This window comes from Microchirus variegatus (assembly GCF_963457635.1).
Source record: "Microchirus variegatus genome assembly, chromosome: 18".
Taxonomy (NCBI): domain Eukaryota; kingdom Metazoa; phylum Chordata; class Actinopteri; order Pleuronectiformes; family Soleidae; genus Microchirus; species Microchirus variegatus.
In genome coordinates this window covers 3479059-3494847 of record NC_139819.1, presented here as the reverse complement: position 1 = coordinate 3494847, position 15789 = coordinate 3479059, and the positions used below count along the sequence as shown (strand labels likewise).

Below are 15789 nucleotides of genomic sequence, written 5' to 3'. Positions count from 1 at the left end.
TAGTACAATATTTGACAAAAATGTCATACTATACTATGTCGTTAAAAATTTGACAAAAATGTCATACTATACTATGTCGTCAAAAAATTTGACAAAAACTTCATACTGTACTATGTCGTTCAAAATGTGAAACAAAGTCATACATTAGTATGTCCCCTTCTTTCAGTCAAACTGGTTGTGGCAGCTGTTGCACATTTTCTGCTGTTTGTTTACTGTGAAAACTGTTGAGATCCTTTCCGTCTTTCCTCGTCTCACCAAACAAGACATTTTTAAATTTAACCTAAAGGTGGATTTAGCGACTGCAAACCTTATATAATGGAGCTAAAATTTCTATAAATCTGGTTTACAAACAAACGTCCTCTTTTAGTCGTAAACAAAAATACAACCAGATGCTTTGTAGAGACAACGAGAGCGTTTCAGTGTTTGGAACATTAGGCTTATGCAGAACCGTGAGGTTATAATAGAAATATGTTTGAATGTGATGGTTTCAAACACACAAACACACACAACAGGAAACTCCAGAAAAACTAACCAACTGTTTAATAATAAGGCTTGTGACCTTTACCTGAGGTCAAACAGCTGCATGTCGAGGTTTCTTTGGTTCATAAAAAACGTCCTTCAATAAGAATTTAAAAAAATGCTAAAAACAAATGCTTTGCTTTGAGTTTAAGCACCAGTGTAAAAAAGAGCTTTACGGTTCATTCACGGAAAATGTCCTCCTGCGCGCTGCACACCACCGCTCTTCTTCTCTGAAGCAGGAAGTCGACGAGGACAACGAACACGGCGGACACGATGAGGCACAGACCCGACAGGTAGAAGGCGGCGCTGTAGTCGTCGGTTTTATCCACCAGCCAGCCTGAAACACCAGCGTGTTCTTCATGAGCGTCATGTGTGATGATCAACAAATCTTTAGATGATGAATTTATTTACCTGCAGCAGGTGGACCCGCGAAGCCGCCGATGCTCCTGAACAACATCCACATCCCGAGGCCGCTGTCGAATCCCTCCAGGTTCACGATGTCCACGAGGGCGGTGACGTGAATGGCTACGACGCAGCCGAACAGGAAGCCGTAAAGGGCCACGAGCGCCACGATTGACCAGTAGTTGTGACTGAGCGGCAGCAGCAGCAGCACGACGCCCACCAGAGTGACCACCATGGTGAGCAGCTGCAGGTTCCGCAGCAGCCTCAAGGTGGCGAACCATCCACAGATCAACCGTCCCATCAGATCGGCCAGTGCCAAAATGGACAGGATGGAGGCGGGCCAGTAGTCTCCAAGCCCCGCCCTGTGAGCGAAGGGCACCAGAAAGAGTGGCGGGATAAAAAATCCTGCTGCTGCAAAGATGGCAAACAGGATGTAGAGGACGAGCTCAGGCTTCATCAGCAGGGAGCACTGGAACGTCACGTGACCACCTTCTTTCTTCTGAGAGAGTGAGGGCGTGTTCAGAGGCCTGAGGAGGGCGCCGCACACACACAGGTTCAGCTGGAGACCGCCGACGATGAGCAGGGCTCCCTGCCAGCCGTACATGTCCACCAGCCACTGGAAGAAGGGACCGAACAGGACGGAGAAGACGCACTCCCCAGAGCTGGCCACGGCGTAAGCGAGAGGACGGCGCCGTGCAAAGTAGTGACTCACCATACTGTTGGCGGGAATCCACGAGAAGGAAATGCCCGCCCCTAAAAATATATACCACACAAAACAACTACACCTTTGACCTTTAACCTTTGTGTGTGTGTGTGTGTGTGTGTATTGTGTGTGTTACCCTGCAGTAAACCCAGGGTGATGTAGAGCCAGGGTAATCCGAGCTCCAGGGACACGAGCATCATCGAAGAGGCAGCGAGGAAACCGCCGACCATGACGACCGCTCTCTGAGACAAGTGTAGAGTGAGAGCGCTCGCCACGGGAGCTGAGACCACGAGACCAACAACAACAACAACAACAACAACGCAAAAAAAACGAGCTAAGAACAGCGTTTAAAACATCAACATCCAACAGCCATAGAAAAACATAGATTTAAAACATTGAGATTTTTAAGAACTGAGTTTGAAAAAGCAAATGTTAACCTCCGAGGTGAAACATGGCGATGGTGGTGGACGTGACCCAGGACGTGGTGCTGGTCAGGACGCCAAAGTGACTCTGAATGTCCAAGAAGAAAATGCCAAAGTTCTTGAGAACAGCAGTCGTGAGGCCCATGATGAAGAACGCTGAGGTGACGACCACCCAACCATAACCACCGTCAGGAGGTCCACGAGGTCCACGAGGTCCACGAGGTCCAGGAGATCCATCTCCACCATACGTCTTCTTCATCACCTGCTGGGTAACCATGAGTGACAGTGTAGATTTTAACAGACAAACAAATAAACCTGTTTGTCGTGTTACAAATGTTACCGGAAACTGTTTCTCTGATAAACTTTCACTTGATGTAACTGAGGTATGGAAAACAGTCACCGAGTCACCTGAAATCTGCGCTTTAGTTCCATCAATCCACCCCCACTCACTCACTCATTCACTTTCATAGAGTGAGACTTACTCTACCCTTAACCATAATTACTACAGGCCCCTACCTAATCATTAATCAACCAAACCCTAATCAAACTAACCTATTATCTTCACCTTAAAATATAGTAATTTACCAAATGGGGACTTGCTTTTTGTCCACAGATGTGACTGTGTAAACAAATGTAGGTCCCCACAACATTAGTAATACCTGGACACACCCTCACTCACACACACAAACAAACACACACACACGCACACAAACACACGCACACACACACACACACACACACACACACACACACACACGTCACATTATTTGATCTTCATCTCGTTAAACTAGCTCAAACATATTGTTTACTGTTGTTTACTTTCTTTTCAAATCAAACGTTCCGCGCGCTCACTGCGCAGCCGCGCAGACGACCTTCTTCCAGGTGAATTAATGACGTCGGTAAATTAATAACACACTTTCCTTCTTCTTTTTAAAAGAGCAGTATTAGTTTAAGCTAGTTAGCTACCTGTCACGCACAGCTGTTGGCGGGGTCTTTAATCAACGCGCTCGCGCTGCTTCCTTCTCTCCTCCACAGCGACGTCAACGTCACACGAACTTCACTCAACGGTGACGTCATGAATTATTTTCTTCTTCTAATAATAGAATGATTGCGGGGTGCACTGCTGCCCTCTACATATATACCATATATACAGTGTACACACTATAGCAGGGTTTCTCAATCCAATCAAGGGAAACATGTAAAACATGGAGGGCAGTTTGTCCCCAGTATTGAGAAACACTGTAGTATTTACATATTATCAGATCTGCAGTCAATTCACTTTATTTTAATACATTTACAAATGTATATGTTAAGTTTATGTAGTTAGTGTTTTCATAGACAAACAACAACGGCGACAACTGAATTAAAGAGTTTATTTTTCTCACAAACTGTGAACAGAAAAATCTTTAAATCATCTCTGACGTACTTCTCACAAGATTTTACATCTTCATCTTCATTTTATAAAATTATAAAAAAAAAAATCTGCACATATTTACACAAATATACTACAAGTTCATGAACAAACAAAACATCAGCTTTATTTTAGGGTGACCACAGCTAGCCCTGCTAGCCGTTCACACACACACACACACGCGGGCACACACACACGCATACACACACACACACAGAGGGTTCTCAGTCAACCAGATTGTTGTCTAAACTGGTGAAGATGTTTGCATTGGCAGGAGTTGAACGCGCTGCAGTGCAGTGCCTTGCTCAAAGGCAGCACGGACGGGTCAGTCTGTAGAGTCTCTGAACAGGTCGATGCGTAACGCGAGTTCTTTAAACGAAGGACGAACACTCGGCTCGTTGTTCCAACACTCGTTCATCACCTCATGAATCTGACAGAAAAATATCGACGATGAGATCACTTCTGTGTTTTCATGTCACATATGTTGATGTATGTGTACTGTATATGTTGATGTATACATATACATATACGTATATATATGTTGACGTATATACCTCTGCTGGACAGTTCAGGGGCTGTGGCAGTCGACTTCCTGACCTCAGCAGTTCGGTCAGGTGATAAACGATAAGCTGACCCTGTTTGTCGTTTCCCATCATTGACATGAAAACCTGTGGAGAAGAACAGATGAAGATGATGATTTTTGATCAACAGATGATTTACATTTTCTGATGCAGCAGTGATGAGTGAGTGAGTGAGTGTGTGTGTGTGTGTGTGTGTGTGTGTGTGTGTGTGTGTGTGTGTGTGTGTGTGTGTGTGTGTGTGTGTGTGTGTGTGTGTGTGTGTGTGTGTCACTCACAGCAGGAGGGCTACACATTTTGTCACTGTGGGTGAAAAGTTCATAAAGAACGACTCCAAAACTCCAGACATCTGATGCCACAGAGAATTTACTCTCAGTCAAAGATTCTGGTGCGTACCTGTGACAAAAAAAAGAAGAAATCTGTAAAAGATATATTTTATATTTATAAAGCATAACATCATGAGTACATCAAGAGTACACGAGCTGACCAGAAGATGGGGCTCTCTCCTGGCTCTTTGACCATGTAGTACTCTTTGTCCTGAGGAAGAACTTTGGTGAGGCCAAAGTCTCCGATCTTCACCCTCTGCTCACTCTCAACCAGAACGTTTCGGGTCGCCAAGTCTCTGTGGATATATCGTTTACTCGACAGGTACTCCATACCCTGTGAACACACATTTAAAACAACAATTTTTTTTCAATGAAATTTTTAATTATTAAAAAAATAAATAATAATAATAATAATAATAAAAAAAATATATATTATTTTTCCTAAACTTATTTTTTTTAATACAATAATATTAAAAAAGCAAATCATTCTTACAAATAAAAAATAAACTGTTATTATTATTATTATTATTATTATTATTATTAATAATAATAATAATAAAAACTGTTTTTTTTATTCATTTATTTTTATAAAAACCCAGAATATTGAAAGAAAAGTTGAATAACAAAATTTATTTGTAAAATATACTTTTTTGAAAAAAACAAAAAATATATATATATATATATATATATATATATATATATATATATATATATATATATGTATAACAAATGTGTCACATGACTGGATGCAGGGACAGACCTTGCTGATCTGAGAAGTGTAATGTAAGAGCTTCTTGTTGGCAATCCTCTCCTTGTTTTTCATCAGATAATCTCGTAAACTTCCAAAAGGCAGATATTCCATAACCAGACGCAGATTCCGTCGCCCTGAGATGACAAATTCGCATGAACTCTTAACACAAACCAATAATCTTTGAGTGTGCTTATGTTGTTGTGAACGTGTGACTGAAGGAACTGTACCTGCGCTGTAGCAAACACCTTTGTACTTGACAATGTTCTCGTGCTGCAGAGACTTCAGGATCTCGATCTCTCGCTCAAAGTCTCGTACGTGTTCAGCGGTGGAATTCTGCAACTTCTTCACAGCCACCACTTCTCCTGTGTTGTCCTGAAGAGGATCATAGCGACACATCTCCACACTGCCAAAGTTTCCCTGAAACACAAACAATTTTTGATATAAAAATGTAAGTTGGAAACATAAACCTATCATAATCCTGGTATATAAGTATTCACAGATTATTGATGTGTGTCAGTGTCTTCATACTTTTCCGAGCTGCTGTAAGAAAATCAGATGTCTCTCTTCAAACTGAGATGGTTCCTGACTCTCAAGGCTGGACCAGGCCGGACCAGAAACTCGGTTTGGAAGAATGTCACTGTCTACGATCAGCTCATAATCTGAGGAAACACACACAAACATATCTAATGATTGATCTGATCCTCTCATGTTGTCACCACGAATGTTAAAAACGGTCGACACAAAAGAAGAAGTGATGATGATAAAATCATAGTTTAGTTTGCTTGTGTATTTGTGAAGTTGCGTGTGTGGGACCTGAAACCCCTGCAGTGACACGGTTCAGTCAGTGGGGGGCACCGACCTGGTGTGAAGAGGCTGTGGAGGTCACGGATGACGGCACGAAACGTTGGTCTGAACGCAGGCTCGTAGTCCATGCAGCTGGTGATCAGGTTGGCCAGTTCAATCCACTTTGGTGCAGGAAGTTGATGATGATCCTCATAGAACAGGGTTTTCTGTGAGTAAGATGAAATCGACGTGTACATGATATAAATACACACACATCTGAATACACAATAGACATCTAAATCATCCAAACACACACAAAATAACACCTCTACCTTTGAATTGTCCAGAGTAGCTAACGGTTTGTCCCCACTGCTGCAGATCTCCCACAACGTGGCGCCAAAGCTCCACTTGTCTGCGGCCAGGCTCAAGTTAGCGGGATCATCGACGCACTCAGGAGAAACCCACGGAATCCTTTCAACGAGAACTGACACAGACAGAGAGGATAATGGACACTGAGAGGACAACTGACACTGATGTTTAAACAGTGTTTAAAGAGTTCAGACACAGAGGGACACAGGTGTCAGTACTCACCGTCTCTGGGCAGGACAGTGATGCTGATGCCAGGATCACTCAGTTTGATGAAGGGGGCGTTTCCTGCCCTACGATCCTCTTCTCTAATCACGAGAACATTTTTAGCACAAACGTTCCCATGGACCAGTTGTTTTTCTTCCTGCAGGTAAAGACAAAGAAGCAGATTTTCCTGTTTCACTTGTTTCTTTCAGTTTCACCGTTTAATTTCAGTTGTTTGATGAGATTCGTGAAGCAGAATCACTGGCAAGTGAGTGGGATTGATACCAGGAAGTTCATGGCCCAGGCCAGCTGTTTGGCCACTTCCAGCTTCCATAGGATGCTAATGGAGTTCTTATTCTTCTTCAGGTAAATGTCCATGGAGCCAAACTTCACGTACTCCTGCACCATGATGTCTGAGAAAAAAACAACAACATCCAACCATGTTAAAACCGCTCCCCCTGAACACCGACATGCAGTGATTGAGAATGTGAGGTTGAAACTTACTTTGTTCACCACAGACACAGACGCCGTAGTTGAGGATCAAGTGTTTATGTGACAGCTGACTCATCATACTGGCTGCTTCAAAGAATGACTGCAAGAGGAGACGAGGACAGAAAACTCGCTTATTAACGGTGTTTTTGTTACGTTACTTCTATGGACAACAATAGGAAACAGACCTCAGAGTAGTTCCTTTGATCCTGGTCCAACACCTTCATCACTGCATCCGTCTGATGAATCTGTCCATAATCTCCTAACTCTTTACGAACACATTTGAAGATCTTCGTAAACGTTCCTTGGCCAAGACTTTCCCCCTGATCAGACAAACACGATGTTAGATGATTCATCACACAAGATAAATATGCCCTAGTAACCTAGTAATATCTAGTAACAGACAGATACATGTAATTTAACTCCGTTAACAGCGTCAACGGTAAAGCCCGCTAACACAAGACGACTGGCTGGAAAAATATGCGTGTGACGTCATGTTACGTGACTCCTGATTATTAAAACGAGTCTCTAAAGTAACGCTAAACTTTTAAAACAGAGGCACACATACGCAGTACACAGGTACGCTAGTTATTTGTAGCGCTGCTCTTTAATGCTCCTTTAATAAACAGACCGCTCCAGTTTGATTGTAGGCGCGCTAACGCAGCTAACGGAGCTAACGGAGCTAACGGGTAAACGGTGCCTGGACTCCGAACTGATCTGTTTCTGTGTTGTTTGTGTGTGTGTGAGAGAGAGACAAACTCACAATGTCCAGATCTTCTTTCCTTATTTTGTGAAACACCATCTGATTGATGTTGTGTCGATTCAGGGATGGAGACTGAGGAACTTCTGAACCTTTGTTGCACCGACACATGAGCAGACACGACTTTTCTAAAAGGTGGAAAACAGAAGCTGATTATTGGTGGAGTTTTGTCCCACCCCCTCACTCTAATAACAGGTAGCTGAACAGCTGCAGGTGCTTCATACCTTTAGCTTTAGGTGGACAGCACCTGCTGAACTGGAAAACAACAGTGTCAGAGCGCACCGTTTCCTTCTGGTAGCAGCTGAGAAGTTCCTGAAGGCTGCTGAAGTTTCTTTTGGCTCCGCTCAGATTAAACTCTCCACTGGCAGATCTGGTTATCTGACAGTGTTTGTGCTCTACAGCGCCACACACCTGAGACACAGAGAAGAAAGGGATCATAATAACTTCATTGTTTATACATGAAACAATAAAATATTAGACTTATGTGATCGCAAACTTGTATAGCAAATATACTGTATATACACGAGAAGTGTGTTCATGAAAATCATGAGTTTTTCTCACCTCCACAGGAAAAGTCAGAAAATATTTGTTAAAGTCTTTCGGGCTACGTCTCAAAATGTAAAGACCTCGCTTGTTTCCACATTTCTGAAGTCGATGAATAGCAAACTCCATTCTGGAAAAACACACACACAGAGTAAACATCCTGCCAACAACATGATTCATCAACTTTTACTGTTCACGTACGAAATGGGGCCATGGCAGTGAGAAGTGATGGCCTCCACCAGTCTCGGCGGCGCCACCTCTTTACAAAGGTAGTGATGTGCGTCTGTCGTCAGTCGATAGTAGCCGTCGATGAGGGACACAAAGGACAGAGCTTCAGGTAAGCTGAGGAACTCCAGCTCCTGAAAGGTGTTTATGAAACAAGACTTCACAAACTGTGACACTTATAACATCACATCTAATAAATTATATATGTGTGTGCGATAAAAGACCAAGTTTAAAAAGTGTAATGACTTGATTCTTTCCATCCTGCTTGTTGATGGTGACCACGCGACTCTCCGTGGTGCCCTCTTTACTCGCTAGTCTGATGCTGATGTCGGTGACATCGGGGAAATCGCATAAAGTCTGCAGCTCCTGCACAAATATCACCAACCAAGTATCGGTATGAACAACCACTGGTTACAATCGTGACATGGAGAAGATCATCCTCCATGAGTGATCATCTGACTTTTTTAAAATCCATCCATGATTGTGACTCATTTAGCTTTGTCATGTTAAAGAGTATAAACCAGACTTTAAAAGTCAGTGAGCAGAACAGACCTGGTCAGAGTCTTTCAATTTCTCTCGACACCACTGGACACCAGTGTCGGCCGCCACCAGGAGGACGAGGGGACCAATAGATGGTTCTTGGACCTTGAACGTCTCCGTGTAAAAGCCTTTGTCCAGAGACTCCATGCTGATGAGGTACTTCAGCTTGAGGTCTCGCGCTGTGGTATGACACTGACTGAACTGCTGGATGAAACTCTTGAAGCGGAAGCGAATCCTCTTACGTGTCAAGAAGTTGCAGTTCTGGATCTGAGCTCTCATGTCCTTTGGCAGGAAGGACTTGTAGCTACAACAGATTTTGTTATAAGCATCAAATACATAACAAATACTTAACATTTGTGTGCTTTGCGCAGAGCATTGATCTGTGATTATCAGAGACTAATATCACATGTACCTCAGGGTGTGGTAGACGTCCAGTGGAGACAAGTTTCTCTCCTTTGCTGTCCTCGTCATATCCAGCACCGCTAAACCCAAACACTCCTCCTGAGCTTCATGAGAGTCTGAGATTTTCACCAAACCATTGACGAAATCATTTCTCCACTGCACACACACACAAACGAGTCACGTTGAAAAGGGTAATACAAATAAACCGCCTCCCCACATACGAGTTTTTATAGTTGATCAGTGTCTCTTACTTCTATTCAGCACTTTTATCACAAACACTTGGCTACATTTGAACAAACTGTTCTCACAGTGTAACAAGGTGAGGTGTTTACCTGCGAGAAAAGGTACAACATTACAAAGTCATCAAGGACGGGGCTTTCTGAGCCTTTAGTGACTCCGAATCGATACGCTCGAGACGCACCACCACTGTACCAGCTGGGAAAGTAGTACCTGTCATCAATAAAAAGAAACACATGAACCACCAGCAGGTTTAGATTTCACTGTGACACACAGAGAGGTGTTTGGTTACCTTATTCTGAAAAACACATCCTCTGAAGCTGATTGGTCAAGCTGGAACACGTGGTTGGGTGAAAACCACAAAGCGTCTCTTGGTCTGTAGAGAGCGAAGAGGCTGCAGTAAAGAGGTGATATACCTATAGCAGACAAGAAGAAATCAGTAAGACCAGTCAATCAATACATGTGATCATAACACATCCTCATTGTATGTAATCAAAGGAATACATTATAATCTTTATCTATCTATAAACCTTTAATCTGTACGGTGGCTCAAAATAACTGTAAGAGATCATCACACACATGAAAACTGTTTCCACAACAAACACAGGTGAACGGACAGGGAGGTGAAGATGTCAAATGTCAGCTGTATTTGGTTGATCATCAAACAAAAACAAAGATGCGGGACGTCACAAGCAGACCAACGACAGTAAAGCTGCAGGTTTCACTGTGGCCTCATCTTCTTACAAACACATGAACGCTGGTGTTTCAGTACTCACTGCATGCTGCTGCCGCCTCCATACACAGCTCTTCAGCCACATAGTCTCCTGGTGGGTAGGTAAGCATAGTGCACTCTGCCCCCTCCTGGCTGCTGTGGTACAGATGAAGCCTCAGGACAGCAGCAGACACTCGTGTCTCTGGGGATTCCCGACGGACATTCCCATTTTGATGCACCATGGGGAATGTGTCCGTCACAGAGTCCGTGGCTGCCAGGGCCGCCATCAACAACACACATTGATCCTTTAAATCAGTCATAGGGAAAGTGTCAGCAGGAACTATGGTGCTGATCAGTTTGATATGATCAGAGGACTTCTCTCAGAGGTCTCTGTTATGATTTATAAAGTTCAGAGGAAACGCTGTGTGAAATAATAAGAAAAAAAAACCAGACACACTGCATCAACTAACAACCTATAATGACTGTGTGTTACCTAAACCCTAATAACAGCCTGAACTAACTCTTACTACAGCACAAACTAGCCCTAACCATTCACTCTGTAAGCTTTACTACTGCAGTAGTAGTTCTTTAATACATTTTCTCATGTAACCTGTACACATCTTCAGTGAGCTCGCCCCCTACTCTAGGGTCACAACTAACCCTTAACTTTAACTCTGTAACCCTTATCCGTGTACTAACTATCCCTTACTACGGTACTAACCAACAATTAACTCTGCACAAACGAACCCTGCAGTATCAAAGTCTAAACCCAGTTGACAGTATTTTTGAAAACATCATCACTGATAGTTTGACAGTGATCGACCATCAAATCTATAAATCAATAACTGTAATTTAAACTTTATGGGAAAACAATAATCCACGTCTTTTAGATCAATAAGGGGAAGTGTCGGATTAATGTAGTGACCAGACTACTCTAGTTCAAAGTGTCCGATTATTATATTGATGAGACTAATCTAAGGTCGTCATTTCATGTGCTAACATTAGCGCTAATTAGCATCAAACACACCCATTTAAACAGCTGAACGTTGACTAGCATGTGAGCTCGATACACTTGAGTGGGACAGTGACGTTACTAAACGCACGTGTAAAATATAATATTGCCAACGCAACGAAAAAAGCATATTTATTATCATCATTATTATTATTTTCAAGCACTTACTTTCGTAGATAAGTCAGACGTTAGCTAGCTCGCTGCTAGCCTCCTGGGCTAGCTAACTCGCTGCTAGCCTCGGCCTCTGCAGTTCAGTGGAAAATAAAACGTTAATTAAGAGTTTATTTTTAGTGACAATCATCTGCGAATATCCGGATGTTGTCCGTGTCTCGATTCATGGAAATGTCACAGACTTTCTGTCAACTTTAGCTGCGTCCGTCTCAACAGACGAACTTCAGCTAATGGTGCTAACAGCAGCTAATAGCGACTAACGGCAGCACGTTTTGCTTCGTTAAAAACACAGGTCCAATAACACGCGTTTCCACTGCACATTGGCGTTTTCTGGAGTCGGAACATGAGTTCAATACTATGAATAAGTCACATTTTCTTCACTTTTGCACGGCTTTAACTGCGGGCAGGGTGCTAATTACTGTGCTTCTTGGCAGCCTCTGCCCATGCGCAGACAAAAGTCAGTCAACAAACGCACCTCCACGGTGATGCGTTCACGTGCTGCCGGAAACTTCACGAACACACTCCCTGACAACAAGAGCGTTTGCTAAACAGATGATTAATTCAACTGTAGATCATTTAAATACATTGTATAGTTGTGTAAATATAGAATGTAAAGTGAATCGTTAGATAACACGTTGTTGATACACTTTTGTTTTTCTCTCCGTTTATACAAAAAAAAACGAGCTGAGCCGTGTCACGTGAAGTAAGCACGAGGTTTGAATGGAACTTTATCAACATCAGAGAATACTGACAGTGCTTCAGTACATTCTGCTGCTTCCTGATGTGAAGTGATGATGAAGACACGGAACCAGATCCAGGTCTGATCCGGGTCCAGGTCCAGGTCTGATCCGGGTCCAGATCTCTGCTCTGATTCTCTTCAGCTCATCCGTGTTTTTATTCCCGCGGAAAAACTGTGAGTAAAAGCGCGTCAACTTTTTTTCCTGATCGATCGATTGATTGATGAATGGATCGATCGGGAACTTGATTGTTAGCATTGTATAAAACAATAACAGAAAGTAAAACAAGTTTAAATAATCAAGTAAAGAAAAATCATTTTTTTTCTCCCCTGGTTTATGAACGGATGAGTTTCTGTGAATTTCTGAAGTGTTTCCTCATTCCTTTCTCTTACGTCACAAACAGAAAAAGTGTTGTAACACAATGTTGTAACATTTACACATGACATCATATGTAAAAGGGACTCACTTTTATTCACTATTGTTTCATCATTTCAAAACTGTTTTATGAATTCATTATTTTATCTGTAAACTGTTTACACTTAAAAACAATTGTAAATTAATTCAGTTTTATTAATTCATATTTTTTTAAACATTCAGTTGTTTTTAAAGAGTTTTTCTAAGAATTAGATGCAAACAAACAATTATTTACTCAAGGAAATGATCCAGAAAAATTACCAGGAAATGTTCAAGGAAATGATCCAGAACATTTTCCAGGAAATGTTCAAGGAAAGGATTCCTGTAAAGTCAATCAGTCTCATTTATTAGAGTGTTCTTCTCTCTCTCTGTGTGTGTGTGTGTGTGTGTGTGTGTGTGTGTGTGTGTGTGTGTGTGTGTGTGTGTGTGTGTGTGTGTGTGTGTGTGTGTGAACAGAGCTTGGTGTTTACATATTATGTCAGAAATGGCTGATGTAAACAAAGATGGCGGCGTGTCGTCGTGGTCGTCACGCGTCATCAGGTCGGTGTTGCTGGTTCTGCTGCTCGACCTCCTCGGCTTCACGCTCATTCTTCCTCTTCTGCCGTCGATTATGGATCATTACGCAAACACCGGGGTGAGAGCGCTGACATTTACACTGCTTTATGAACAACTTTGTTTGTTTACATCAGATAAACACATGCGTAAACATGGAACAACATCTCTATATGTGTGTGTGTGTGTGTGTTACAGGATGTTGTGTATCAGTCTCTGCAGAGTCTCGTCGACTGTTTCAGGGAAACACTTGGAATTCCTCTGGATAAGAAATACAACAATGTTCTGTTTGGAGGTTTGTTATTGTTCACTGATGTCACCTGATTATCTCTTTGTGTCACATGATCAGTAAACATGAATCTAATTCCCTGCAGGCCTTATCGGGTCGTTGTTTTCCCTGCTGCAGTTCCTGTCCTCGCCTGTGACTGGCGCTCTGTCAGACCGCTATGGTCGACGCCCCCTGCTCCTCCTGACCACTGTGAGTCACACATACATACTCATATACGTCAGTGAATAAGGGTGACGCCCCCTGCTGTAACCTTGTAACCGTGTGTGTCACAGGTCGGGCTGATGTCGTCATACGTGGTGTGGGCGGTGTCTCACAGCTTCAGCATGTTCCTTCTCTTCCGGGTCATCGGCGGCGTTTGCAAAGGAAACGTTAGCCTCTGCATGGCCATCGTGGCCGACTTACCGTGTCCAAAAGCTCGAAACCGAGGAATGGTAAGGCAGTGGGTGTGGTCACGACTCTGTACGCAGATGCTTTATTTCCTGATCTTGAATAAAGTGTTGATGTGAGCAGGCGATGGTGGGCGTGGCCTTCTCTCTGGGCTTCACCGTGGGGCCTCTGATGGGAGCGTACTTCGCCCTCAACTCCAGAATGACGGGAAATGTGCTCCACAGCGCCCCCGCTCTGCTCGCCCTCGGCTTCAGCGCCGCCGATCTGCTCGTTATCTGGATCATGATGCCAGAGACGCTCACGCAGGAAGTCAAGGTGAGTTCACAGGAAGTCGGGGTGAGGTCAGGGTGAGGTCATCATAATGTAACTTTTGTCATGTGTTGTTCTTCATGTGTTTGAAGGCGTCCTCTTCCAGCCTCAAAGATACAAACAGTCTCCTGAATCCAGTCTGTCTGTTCAAATTCTCTGCTGTGACCAACACTGAAGCTCCGCCTCCAAAAGAGCGTGAGTGTTTTGCACACGACTGAACACGACGGAAGAATCAACGATGATGATGATGATGATGATGAAGTGATTGACAAAGTGATTGATGTGTTGACAGAGATGAAGAAGCTCCAGGTTCTTGGACTGGTTTATTTCTTCTACCTCTTTCTCTTCTCTGGTCTGGAGTTCACACTCAGTTTTCTGACACATCAGAGATTTCACTTCACAAGGTAAACACGTGAGTGAGTGAGTGAGTGAGTGAGTGAGTGAGTGAGTGAGTGAGTGATGAACACACACCTGAAGACTGTGTATATGTGTGTGTATTTGATCAGTATGCAGCAGGGCAAGATGTTCTTCTTCATCGGTGTTGTCATGGCGATGGTCCAGGGAGGTTACGCTCGCAGGATCAAACCTGGGAAACAGATCAGCACCGTTCGAACGGTGGGAGGAGTCTAACTCTGCGCTTTTATACAGATGATAAAATACACACATGCACACATGAACACACACTGAAGTGTGTCTTTTTTTTTTTTAGGCCATCATCACTTTAATTCCTGCCTTCATCATCATCGGTTTATCATGGAACGTCACAGTGTTTTACATCGGACTGACCTTTTACTCCTTTGGTAAGAAACTAACTGTGTGTGTATGTGCATCATTTAAAACTATTGATTGAGACCATTAACTGGACTTATGTTCAGTTCTCTTTTCGCCCCCTAGTGGCTAACTCCTCCTTTGTCTTTCTCAGGTTTCGCTGTCCATCCGTTTGTGTTCTTTACTCATTTGTCCTCTGTCTGTCCACAGCTGCCGCTGTCGTGGTTCCATGTCTGTCCACACTTGTCTCTGACCACGGTGAGTGTCATGCGCATGCTATCATAATAATCACTTCATGCATCTGTTTATTGATGATGATGATGTCATCACCCGCAGGCTCGGCTGCTCAGAAAGGCACAGTGATGGGGATCTTGAGAAGTTTAGGAGCTTTAGCCCGAGCGTTGGGACCTGTGATTTCATCGTCTGGTGAGTTTGTTTACGTGTTTTAGTTTTATTTCACATACATCAATACAAGAAAGCAATAACATGTGTATGTGTGTGTGTGCGTGTGTGTGTCACAGTTTACTGGCTGGCTGGACCTCAGACGTGTTTCCTCGTCACAGCCGCCTCCTTCGTCGTACCACTCGCTCTTCTGAAATCAGCAGCCAAAATAAAGGAGCAGTAATGATGAAGATGACGATGTTTACATGCCTGCAGAAGATTAAGAGTATTACAGTTTGTTTTTATACATTTTTTATAACGCCAGGGGGCGCTGATACACATGAATAAATAGACCTTTACTGTGTGTTCTGATGTGCTTCATTTGTGTTTCATATA

At 43.1% G+C, this 15789-nt stretch overlaps 3 protein-coding genes across 3 annotated transcripts; 1 reads left to right on the top strand and 2 right to left on the bottom strand.

The window, feature by feature from the left end:
* Positions 1-698: 698 nt before the first annotated feature.
* Positions 699-2323, bottom strand: LOC310940177 (monocarboxylate transporter 13; the record flags this gene model as incomplete). The annotated part of the gene is made up of 4 exons (XM_083905108.1): positions 699-856; positions 931-1674; positions 1761-1904; positions 2062-2323. 4 exons carry the CDS (start codon positions 2321-2323, stop codon positions 699-701), a joined length of 1308 nt encoding a protein of 435 aa, XP_083761234.1.
* A 1211-nt stretch (positions 2324-3534) lies between these two features.
* Positions 3535-11691, bottom strand: jak2b (Janus kinase 2b). The gene is made up of 24 exons (XM_083904955.1): positions 11554-11691; positions 10438-10678; positions 9954-10077; positions 9757-9874; positions 9435-9580; positions 9035-9326; positions 8729-8848; positions 8459-8616; positions 8276-8387; positions 7939-8125; positions 7718-7842; positions 7143-7277; positions 6970-7057; positions 6751-6878; positions 6487-6625; positions 6228-6379; positions 5972-6122; positions 5641-5771; positions 5340-5529; positions 5122-5246; positions 4523-4695; positions 4314-4431; positions 4012-4125; positions 3535-3887 (listed from the first exon to the last, which is right to left on the bottom strand). Exons 2-24 carry the CDS (start codon positions 10658-10660, stop codon positions 3783-3785), a joined length of 3354 nt encoding a protein of 1117 aa, XP_083761081.1. The 5' UTR covers positions 10661-10678; positions 11554-11691; the 3' UTR covers positions 3535-3782.
* A 653-nt stretch (positions 11692-12344) lies between these two features.
* LOC310940176 (major facilitator superfamily domain-containing protein 10-like) lies at positions 12345-15637 on the top strand (the record flags this gene model as incomplete). Its single annotated transcript, XM_083905107.1, has 13 exons — positions 12345-12469; positions 13164-13341; positions 13458-13554; positions 13634-13737; positions 13821-13979; positions 14059-14250; positions 14337-14439; positions 14537-14648; positions 14751-14859; positions 14954-15044; positions 15223-15270; positions 15349-15438; positions 15534-15637. Exons 2-13 carry the CDS (start codon positions 13183-13185, stop codon positions 15635-15637), a joined length of 1368 nt encoding a protein of 455 aa, XP_083761233.1. The 5' UTR covers positions 12345-12469; positions 13164-13182.
* Positions 15638-15789: the final 152 nt, after the last annotated feature.